The sequence below is a fragment of the Tiliqua scincoides genome, chromosome 2 (genome assembly GCF_035046505.1).
Source record: "Tiliqua scincoides isolate rTilSci1 chromosome 2, rTilSci1.hap2, whole genome shotgun sequence".
NCBI classification, from domain to species: Eukaryota; Metazoa; Chordata; class Lepidosauria; order Squamata; family Scincidae; genus Tiliqua; species Tiliqua scincoides.
In genome coordinates, this window is record NC_089822.1 from 268346862 (window position 1) to 268358311 (window position 11450).

Consider the following 11450-nt stretch of genomic DNA (forward strand, 5'->3'; position numbering starts at 1 on the left):
CCCTCCCCTTGGCTGGGCCCTTCCTCCTAATGTCACTGGTCTCTCCTTTCACACACTCTTGCCCCTTCCAGTTGTCCCTCCCTTCTCCACATCCCCCTCTTCTCCTGTGTCTCTCCCTCCACAGGTACCAATGCCGCTTCCCCCAATTCTACATCCTACCGTTTCTCCTCTGGTCTTCCTCCTCCTGCTTCTCCGTCTCTCTTCTCCTGTCTCTGCCCTGCTGTTCCCCATTCCGTCTTTCTCTGATCTCTCAATCCCCCTCATTCCTTCCTCCCTTTGCCCAGCAAGGACAGCACTGCCAGGTGCCATCACCCCATTGTTTGCCATTGCCTCTCCTCCATGGTGCTATAGTGTCAGTCAGTCAGTCAAACCTTTATTGGCATAAATTACAGAGTCAGTCAGTCAGTCAATCAATCAGTCTTAATTACAGTCACAGACCAGCATTAACAAAAATTAATAGTGCCACTACATGATCAGCTACATGAACTATGTAAGATTCAGATGGATTAAAACTACAATTTATATCCTAAAATAGGATATCAAAGTTAGATATAAACTTAAAGATAAAAAGCCAACTAACATGAGCTGCAGACAATTCAAAGAAGCTGAAACACTTTATATCTCAATGCTGGAATAGTCAGAGGTAAAAAAAAACTTATTAAAACAGAAAATCCCCCCACCATGTACTATCAGCCCCCTTTTAAGCAAGTTACTCCAATTTAAGGCGCTAGTCTGGAATTCTAGCTTGTCATGCGCTGCATCATCAGTTTCACCTCCACCATCTTTGTCCAAGTCTTCTTGTAAGATTCAGGGAACAAGGCCAGCTGGGCAGAAAGGCCATCTTAGCCCATCTAACATGACAGTTATCCACATTCTGGACTCAACCTCAATCTGGCCAGTCTCTAAAGACCTTCCTGCATTGGAAATACCTTGAGGTACTCCCAGGACTCAGGAATTTGGATTGCAGGCATTCAGGAGTCAGTGGCCCTGATCCAGCACCATATAGTGCTTGCACCAGAACTTTGGCTTGAAATAATTGAAGAGCTGCAGGGAAATAACAGTCTCCTTTAGTGCGCATAAATGGCTGAGGAGCTTCTCGAAGCATTCAGTGCCACATATTTGCCGTGTGCCCTTCTGGAGCCACTTGCATGGAAAATAACACCAAGATACTAAAAGTGGGTCACTTGCTCGATCTTAAGAACATCGAGCTTCCATGAGTGGTTCTTCAGCCTCCTGGCAAAGGCCATGATCTTAGTTTTCTGATAACTGATCAAGAGCTGCAGAATAGTGCCAGAGATCTCAAGGCTGTTCTAAGGAGTCCTTGAGAGGATAAGAGCATCATCTGCATATCCTGGTGGCTCAAAGAGGGGCTGCTCACATGGTGCACCACCCCAACTCTGGCAAAACTTTCCAAGCAGTACTAAGAGTTCTTGTGTGGATTTTTTGATGTGAACAGAGGCTTGTGCTCTGATTGAAACTCATTCAACACCCAAAGCATTGAGAAGATCTCTGTCCTGTGTGTAAAACCTTGATGTGCCTTAAAACTTCTCCTGTGGAAGAATCTCTCAGCACACTCTAAACACTTCAAAGGTTTCTCTCCAGTGTGAATGTGTTCATGAGAAGTAAGGGATAGGTAGATCCTGAGGCTCTTTCTGCACTCAAGGAAGTTCTACGGTTTCCCCTCTGTGTGGATTCTCAGATGCAGAGTCAGATGTGAGCTCTGACTGAAGCTCCTTCCACACTCCAAGCATGTATATGGTTTCTCCCCTGTGTGGGTTCTTTGATGCAAAGTCAGGTTTGAGCTCACTGTGAAGCTCTTTCCACATTCAAAGCATGTATATGGTTTCTCCTCTGAGTGGGTTCTTTGATGCTTAGTGAGGCGTGAGCTCACACTGAAGCTCTTTCCACATTCAAAGCATGTATATGGTTTCACCCCTGTGTGGGTTCTTTGATGCGAAGTCAGGCTTGAGCTCTGACTGAAGCTCTTTCCACACTCCAAGCATTTATATGGTTTCTCTCCAGTGTGGGTTCTTTGATGGTTAGTGAAGTGTGCATGCTGAATAAAACACTTCCCACATTCTAAGCATTTATATGGTTTCTCCCCTGTGTGGGTTCTTTGATGTGAAGTCAGGTTTGAGCTCCAGCTGAAACTCATTCCGCACTCCAAGCACTGATATGGTTTCTCCCCTGTGTGGGTTCTTTGATGGTTAGTGAAGTGAACTTGCTGACTAAAACACTTCCCACATTCTAAGCATTTATATGGTTTCTCCCCTGTGTGGGTTCTTTGATGGTTAGTGAAGTGAACTTGCTGACTAAAACACTTCCCACATACTAAACATTTATATGGTTTCTCCCCTGTGTGGGTTCTTTGATGGTTAGTGAAGTGAACTTGCTGACTAAAACACTTCCCACATTCTAAGCATTTATATGGTTTCTCCCCAGTGTGGGTTCTTTGATGTGAAGTCAGGTTTGAGCTCCAGCTGAAACTCATTCCGCACTCCAAGCACTGATATGGTTTCTCCCCTGTGTGAGTTCTTTGATGGTAAGTGAAGTGTGTATGATGACTAAAACACTTCCCACATTCTAAGCATTTATATGGTTTCTCCCCTGTGTGGGTTCTTTGATGGTTAGTGAAGTGAACTTGCTGACTAAAACACTTCCCACATTCTAAGCACTGATATGGTTTCTCCCCTGTGTGGGTTCTTTGATGGTAAGTGAAGTGTGTATGATGACTAAAACACTTCCCACATTCTAAGCATTTATATGGTTTCTCCCCTGTGTGGGTTCTTTGATGTGAAGTCAGGTTTGAGCTCCAGCTGAAACTCATTCCGCACTCCAAGCATTGATATGGTTTCTCCCCTGTGTGGGTTCTTTGATGGTAAGTGAAGTGTGTATGCTGACTAAAACACTTCCCACATTCTAAGCATTTATATGGTTTCTCCCCTGTGTGGGTTCTTTGATGGTTAGTGAAGTGAACTTGCTGACTAAAACACTTCCCACATTCTAAGCATTTATATGGTTTCTCCCCTGTGTGGGTTCTTTGATGTGAAGTCAGGTGTGAGCTCCAGCTGAAACTCATTCCGCACTCCAAGCATTGATATGGTTTCTCCCCTGTGTGGGTTCTTTGATGGCTAGTGAGGCTTGCTTGCTGACTAAAACACTTCCCACATTCTAAGCACTTATATGGTTTCTCACCTGTGTGGGTTCTTTGATGGGTGGTGAGGTGTACTTGCTGACTAAAACACTTCCCACATGTTAAGCATTTATATGGCTTCTCTCCAGTGTGGGTTCTTTGATGTATTGTAAGGTGTGATTTACTGTTGAAGGTCTTTCCACATTGAGGGCATTTTTCCTTCCTCTTTTCAGTTTCTTTCTGTGGATTGACTGGGAGGATGTTCAAATTGCCATCCTGACAAGCACCAGATTGATTTCTCCCTTTCTGTGTCTGGTTTCCCTCCTGCTTCCTTGATCTTTCCTGATGCGCCGTTCTCTCCCTTGTGTGGCTCCTTTCAAGTGTGCTTGTGCTGGTAGTTTCCTCATGCAAAGGACACATCACACATCTCCTTACTTTGGAATGTTCCTCTTTGATTGGGAGTTCATAGAGACAAACACGTCTAGTTCTCCAGGCAGGGGTCTGTCTTCCCTCCTCCCTCCCAGATCCATCTGGCTTTCTAAAAGTCTCTTCCTCTACCTCAAGCATGGTAATGTCCGATGACATCTCACAAGTTTCCCTCAGATCCTCATTGACTTGTCCACTGGTTCCTGGATTGAAGAGAGAATCCTGATTAGCAGTGGACGTGTTGAAGAGAGGTGGCCATTTATGTCAAAGAAGGGGTAGAATCTGTTACATGAAAATCCCCTTTTTCCTTTTAAGTTGTGACTTTCATATCTGGTTATGTTTCAAAAACATCATGCAGGCCACATCTCCCCCAGCACATGTTTCCAAAGGCCCTGGTCAAGCCACAAGCATATGAATTACACAACCCCCACTTCCTTGCAGGTCAATGTATGCATTGCATTGTTTCTATGCAAAGTGTCTCCTAATCCAGTCACTGTTACAATCAAGTCAAGTCAAGCTCATGGTAATCACATCCCCATCCCCCAGTCAAGGAATCTGGAAGAGTAAATTTTCTCAATCACTGTAAATCGTTGGTTATTGTTGTCTATTGTGTAAGTTCTCCTAGCCTTTAAGCTACATCCTGACTCCAAAGTCCAGTGGCAACAGGAAGCAAGCTACCCCCCTCCCCCAGGAGGTCAGCCTTGGCTGATAAGCTAACTTCCTGTTCATCATGTCTCTCTTGCTTGCTTCACGTGTTCCACTGTGTGTATTGAGCATGCGCATCCAGGAACATAAGAACATAAGAACATAAGAACAGCCCCACTGGATCAGGCCATAGGCCCATCTAGTCCAGCTTCCTGTATCTCACAGCGGCCACATCCAGGTAATTTCAGGTCAGCCACAACCCTTTAAGAGAAAGCTCCGGCCACATGGTCTCTCTCTCTGGCTGCCCTCCAAGGCACAGGTCCCCCATAGGACTCTTCCCCCCCCCAACTGCTTCCCAGGAAAGGTAACTATATCTTGCATCTGAAATCTTTTCCCTTCACCCCCACCTATTTCTCCCATTCTCTCCCCATCTTAGTTAGCAACTGGGTTATGCAGACCAGGGACCCCTAAAATCCTTCCCTACAACTTATCCTTTTCTGGTCCCTTCTCGGATGCACCACATACACGGCACATGCAACCACCATAAAGCTAGGTACACTAGACACAAGTACTAGAAACTTATACTTATCAATTCTCCATGTGCATTATGTTTACCTGTGTGTTTTTGTAATAAAAATATAATCGTTGATTGAAAGTTATCTTTTTCCCAGTCTCCTCTTTAAGCTACAAGGGATTATCTTTGCATTACACTGTCTCGTTATCTAGCCTGCCATCCTGAGGTTTCCAAAAGGGTAATATAATAATTCCCCTTAAAACATAACAGCCCTTTTTGGTAACAGAATCTAGCAGAGTTGAGATTGAAGGCGGGTCTGCCTCCACCATAGAATTTATGTGGGTTAAACTACCAGGCCCAAGTGGGGTAATAGTGTGTGTGTGTGTGGGGGGGGGCCCTGGGGGCTGGGGGCGTCGGCACAACACGGGAAGCAGCAGTTTACCGGTTACAGACCAGGGACAGACTGCACTTGCTCCCGGTGTGGAAGGGATTGTCACTCCCGGATTGGCCTTTTCAGCCACACTAGACGCTGTGCCAGAACCACCTTTCAGAGCGCGATACCATAGTCTTTCGAGACTGAAGGTTGCCAATACAATATACAATAAGTGTGTGGGGGGGGTGTAATTGTCAGAGTGGCGGCCGAGGCAGAGGCTGCCTGCTTGCGACAGGGCCCGCCGCTGAATGAGCAGCTATATCTCCTAGGCCCAAGATCTTGGCCGGGGTCACAGCCAGAAAGGGAAGAGCCTGGCCCCCTGACTGCTGGACACATAAGGAGACTGGCTGCCAAGACAGCAGTTGCTCTTCCCCAGGCTCCCTCCAGGATGTGAGAGGCAGAGGTAGGAGCAGTGACCTCTGGGGCATCACCTCTCACCTTCCTGACCTCACGGGGGCCAGGGAAGCCCCAGAAAGGGACCAAGGGTCCCGATCCTGGGGAGGGAACGACCCCTCACTCAGGAATACAGACTAGGCCCATGGTGGGGACCAAAGACAGCCTGCCCAATTCACCCAACACAGGGGCCATACGACTCCACAAACGGACAACAGGAGGGGTAGATTATGGCAGAACAAGGGAAGGGGAGTCTGCAGCACCCTACCCCCTTCCCAGATGAGCCACCCTACATGAGACAGCCCTCTGGGGCCCCAGGGCTTCCTTTCAGCTGTGGGACCCAATCAATTTATTGGCAGAAGCAATCCCTGTCCTCTGACACTGAACAAGCGGAGTTCCTGTTAAAGGACTGACGTCTCCTGGTCCTGTGCTGTAATAAGACCAGATGAATGTAAAGAGCATCGCCCAAATAAACCGCTGGTATCGACCTTTGCCAAAGCCTCCACGACTCTTCCAAACCCTCTCTCCTCTCACTGTCAACCTGCCACGAATGCCCACCGTGCAGAGACCTCCCATGTTCACACGAGGTAAGGGAAAAATTGTTCTACCTCAGCCTGCTATTTTTGGCACTGATTCCCACAACTTGAGGAGGCCTCTGTGATTGCCTTCCCACCCCAGGATGCAGTGCATGCCCCATTGGCACGGCTGTATCCGTACTGGAAAATTGAAAGGGTTGGGCCCCGAGTGTCCAATCATATGCATGTCTACTCAGAAGCAAGTCCCATTATAATCAGTGGGGTTTACTCCCAGGTAAGCGCGGATAGGATTGCAGCCTCAATCTCCTTGCAAAACATGCCTCTTTCCAGGACCACTAAGGGTCTCCTTTCCTACTGTGTCATTCCTGCTGCCGCTATTCTTCCCCAAAGCCCAGTCCCCAAGAGAGGACTTAAGAGGACCTAAGAGAGGACATAAGAGGTCCTGTTGCCCGGCACTAATACTTCAGCCTGAGGTGGAAGCCCAGTTATCTCTGCACCTCTGGAAAGGGTAGACACTGAGACACACACCTTGGAAGACGTGGCTGTTTTGATGCAGGCTGGGTAAGGTGGTTCTTCTGTGCAGGGCAGACATTTGGGGCTGGATCTTCCCTGCTCAGTCGCTCCTCCTGCTCATCTTCCTCAATTCCTTCTTCTGAGAGCATCAATCTTCCAACAAAATCTCTGGGACTTTTGGATCAGGCAGGGGTGCTGGAAAGATCTTCAGCTGCAAAGTCCAGCAGAGTTTCTTTTTATTTTTCTTGCCTCGGCCACTGTTGAAATCAGCAAAGATGCCAACAGTTAAACAAATAAAACACAATTTTAAATATATAAACTGAAGATACAATATGAAATAAAGATATGCCACACTCATATACCCTACTTCATATACATGAAATAAAACATATATATACAATATGAAGCAAACATGTAGTAAAAAAGTACCTGTCCCCTCCAATTTAGGTCTAAAAGCCTGTTCTCCAGTGTCTCAACCTCATCCTGCTATTTTTCGCATTGGTTTCAGTGATGAAGGCCCCTTCTGGCCCTCTCTGTTCCAGCCCTCACCATCGAAACAAAGGCACCCAAGAGCAGACCAAGAGTTCAGCATGCAATTGGCGGGGGGGGGGGGGGGATTATTGCAGTGTGCCTTCTCGGCTCCCTCCCCTTCCCCTCCACTGGCTGGGCTGTGATCCTGGGCCTCCCTCCCCACCTGGGGGCTTCTTTCCCACCCCCCTCAGCTTTGCAAAGTTGCAGATGTTTCCAGGCTACTCAGGGAGGTCACTCTCTGCAGGACTTACACTTGGAGCTCTTCCCTTGTCCTCCCCACTGCCTCCTTCTGGGGCTCAGCTCCTTAATGGACTCTCTGCTCCCTGCATCAATCCCAGATGCTGGAAGGATTCCCATCAGCTCCAAATCCATGTTTCGCTCTTTCTTTCTCCCTGGTGGACCTCTGGAAAGGAAAGAGGTCCAGGCTTTGGATGAGAGGGCTCCTGAATGGCCATTTGGAACTCTGAAACCCCACACAGTCTGGGATGGAGGGGCCTGAAGGTCTGCCTTCTTCCAGATCAGCTGGCTCTCCCTGCAAGGTCAGCAAATGGGGCCCTGCTTCCAGGGCTGGGGCAGGCGGATCGAAGCGAGGGGTAAAACGTAGGCCCCTTGGGGAGCATTTGGGAGCAGGAAGCAGCAGCTCCCCAGCTGGGACTGGCGTCACCCTGAAGTGCCAGCTGTTGAAGGGGTCTCCAGGGCGGCCCTGCCTGCTCCCCTGACGCTGCTCCACTTCTGAAGCAGGAGGGGTCCGAAACGGGAGCTCTGCCTGCCCCTCGCCCCCAACACTGCCCAGACGCTCCCGCTGCCTCTGCCCGCCCTGCAGGCTGTGGGACGAGGCTGCAAGTGGGGCTGGCTGGAGGGAGATGCCCCTTCACCCCCACGGGGTCCTCTCCTAGGTCCGCCTCTCAGGACAGGCGCAGCTCTTTGGGGCGCAGTTCCAGAGCAGGGTCCTGAGCAGCCTGTTGCCCCTTCCGGGTGGGTCTCGACGGGGAGGGTCCTCAGTGCCCCCACGTGCTCCTGTGCCCTTGGCCCCCCTTTCCCTGCTGAGGGGCCGCCTCGCCCCTTCGCTTCTGCCTTTCCCACGATTCTCGCAGCCCCCCCAGCAGAGCCGAAGTGGGGGGGGGGACAGTGGCAGCCCCTCCCCACCCCCTGCCAAGACTGGCCCCGGAGCCAGGCCTGGCCTGGCCTGGCCTGGCCTCCCCCCCGCCCCCCCACCTTCTTACCCCGCAGACTGGGCTCCTCCTGATCCCCCACTGGTGGTGGACGCTCCGGAGAAGCTGCAGGCGCTGCGTGCAGAAGACGGAAGGGGGCGGAGGAGGAAGGGGCTGCCCCACTCCGCCCCCAATGGCTCCGCTTAACCCTCGCAGTGCCGCGCAGCAGAGAGAGCGAGAGCAGCACAAGCAGGTCCCGCGCCCCGCAGCGCTCCTGGCCCGGACTGGCTCCGAGGGGGCTCCCTGCAGGACTTGGTGTTTCGCCCCCCCCGGCTACGCCACTGTGCAGGAGGCTGCAGGGCACTGCGAGGGTTCACAGCAGCGACTCCGCACTGCTAGAGGGGCGAATGGGGAAGCCCCCCTCTGCCTCCTCCCCCCATCTGGCAAGCCTGCCAGGAGGCTGATGCCCAGAAGTCCTACCCAGAAGGAGTACATCTCCATTTTGCTCCCCCCACCTGGAATGGCTCTGGGGAGGCTCCCTGTCAAATCTGGGGCTTTGCACCCCCTCCAGCTACGCCACTGAGAAGGGTCAGTGTCCCCACCATCACCTTGGTCTCCCTGGCAGGCGGTGAGACACTAAGGGGGCCACATCCCAGACAGTCTCCTCTTGCTACACGGCTGCTCGAGTGGTTGCTGGGGCACGTTGGTTTGACTCTGTCGAGCCGTTGCTCCTGCGGCTACACTGGCTGCCGGTTCTGTTCCGGGCCCAATTCAAGGTGCTAGTTTTGACTTTTAAAGCCCTCTACAGCTCGGGTCCGGGGTATTTGAGGGATCGCCTCCTTCCCTACAATCCTGCCCGTGCTCTTAGATCATCTGGGGGGGCCCTTTTGACTGTGCCGCCACTAAAAGATGTGAGGGGGTGGTGGCTAGGAAGAGGGCCTTCTCAGTGGTGGCCCCCGAACTGTGGAATACCCTCTCCTTAGAACTGAGAACTGCTCCCTCGTTGCTAACGTTTCGGCATAGACTGAAGACCTTCTTATTTCAAAAAGCTTTTAATTGTTGACAGGCTGGCTGGCGTTCTTGCTTTTATATGAAAATCCACGGGGTTTGTTTGTTTTTAGATTTTTTAATTATGTAAATTACTGTTAATTGTTTTTTTAATGTTATATTTTTTTAAATGATGTAAGCCGCCTTGTTTGCCCGTTGGCAAAAAGACGGGGTACAAATTAATAAAATAATAATAATAATTGCATGAAGCAGGATCAGCAACTGCGCAGCCTGCTCAGGTAAGGGGCAGATCCGGGAGAGGAGAGAACGTGCCAGCAACTGCTTGAGTGCCTCCTCCTTCTGGCAGGCCTCGAAGCCCTCTCCCCCTTGAGCCTCCTGGCTGGTGGCTTTGCAGCCTTCCTTCCCAGCTGTGACTTCTGGACTGGTGCCAGAGGGACCCTGCGGAGGCTTCTGCTTGCCTCTGGCAGGAGAAGGTGGAGAAGGCAGGAGGGGTCTTGATGGGGCTGCGCACAGCTGGTCCCTCAGCTGTGTCTAGAATGGCAGTCTGTTGGGCCCCATTGGAAGTGATGTCTTGGCTGGAAGTGACATCCCTTTAGGCTGCAAATCTAAGACAGTTCCCATTAAACAGCACACCTGTGCTGTTGTTTTGCGTAGCTCAGAAGTCAAAGCAGAACACAAACTTGGACCCTTCTCCAACCACACAGCCCTCCCCCCTTTCCAGCGTCCCCTCTTCCCACCCGTTCAGGGCAAAGCATCCTGCCTCTCTCCCACTGAGAGCCCGCCCTGCCCACCAGCTCTGTACCCAGTATTTTCACTTCCGTATTTTCAGTAGTGGGTTAAGCTTGGTGTTACATGACCCCCCTGGAATTGGCTTGTGAACCACCTAGTGGGTCCCACCCCACAGCTAGAGAAACACTGTTCTGTGGGATAAAAAAGTGGGTTATGAGCTTTCAATGGAAAAATGGGAGAAATTATGGATAAAACATTTAATTTATTCTAAATGTTAACATTGAGGAAAATGTATAGAAGATGGTTTATAGATGGTATGTGGCACCAAGCGAGTTAGCGAAGATGTACGAAAATATGTCAAATAAGTGTTGGAAATGTAAAAAGCAGGAGGGATCTTTTTATCATATGTGGTGGACATGTGCTAAGCAAAGAAGCATTGGATACAGGCACATGAGCAGATTCAAAGAACAAATGTGTAAATGAAACCCAAAGTCTTTTTGCTGGGCATGATAGATGATTATGCGGAAAAAGGATTAATTTTTATATACGCTGAGTGCGGCTGGAATACGTGATGCACAAACTGCAGACATTCCCTCGACAGAAGAAGGTGGACTAAAGTTATGGACTTTGCAGGAATGGATGACTTTTCTTAAAGAGAAATCGACAGAAAATTGTACAAAGAACTGAAAATAATTGGTTTCCAGTTCTTCATACAATTTTCTGCATGAGAGAGAGAATAATAACCCCTGCTAATAATAACCCCTGCTAATTGGGTAAGAGGCACTTTTTCAAGTGGGTGCTCCTTTTTTTTAGCAGGGGGAGAGTAACTGGCCCACCTCACCCCAGCAGTGTCTGTTCTAGTGGCTGTCTGCTGGTATTCATTTGCATCTTTTTAGATTGTGAGCCCTTTTGGGAAAGGGAGCCATTTAGTTATTTGATTTTTCTCTGTAAAACGCTTTGTGAACTTTTAGTTGAAAAGCGGTATATAAATACTGTTGTTAATTATAATAATAATAATAATAATAATAATAATAATAATAATAATAATAATTAATGAGTGCGGATTTGAAGGGTAGATTGTAAGGGATAGAAAACATTAGTCCGAAATACTTTGAAATGGAAGACTTATAATGACTCTGCAGTCGCATCTCTGCAGACGCGCGTGGCCTCTGGGAACCCAAGTGCCTCTGGGAACTAAGTGCCAGGTAAGGCACTGTGAGTTTAGCATCTGGGTGAGGAGAAGGCAAGTGGACCTCTGAGTTTTGGAGAAGGAGAGGAGGAGGACGACAAGAAGGAGAAGGTAAGTGTACTCTTTCTAACTCTTTGTCTTTCTAACTCCCTGTCTTCTAACCTTAACATTAACTTTAAATCAACCTTAAATCAAAAGTGAAAGTTAGCTTCACCTAAGTTAGCACCTAAGGGAGGTACATAGGTCTGA

The 11450-nt window shown here is 49.2% G+C and overlaps 1 protein-coding gene across 1 annotated transcript; it reads right to left on the reverse strand.

Moving 5' to 3' along the window:
- Window positions 1–360: 360 nt before the first annotated feature.
- On the reverse strand, window positions 361–8417 carry LOC136640373 (zinc finger protein 665-like). The gene is made up of 3 exons (XM_066615454.1): window positions 8348–8417; window positions 6609–6850; window positions 361–3762 (listed from the first exon to the last, which is right to left on the reverse strand). The coding sequence occupies exons 2-3, from the start codon at window positions 6670–6672 to the stop codon at window positions 1670–1672; spliced, it is 2157 nt and encodes a 718-aa protein (XP_066471551.1). The 5' UTR covers window positions 6673–6850; window positions 8348–8417; the 3' UTR covers window positions 361–1669.
- Between the last annotated feature and the right edge of the window lie 3033 nt (window positions 8418–11450).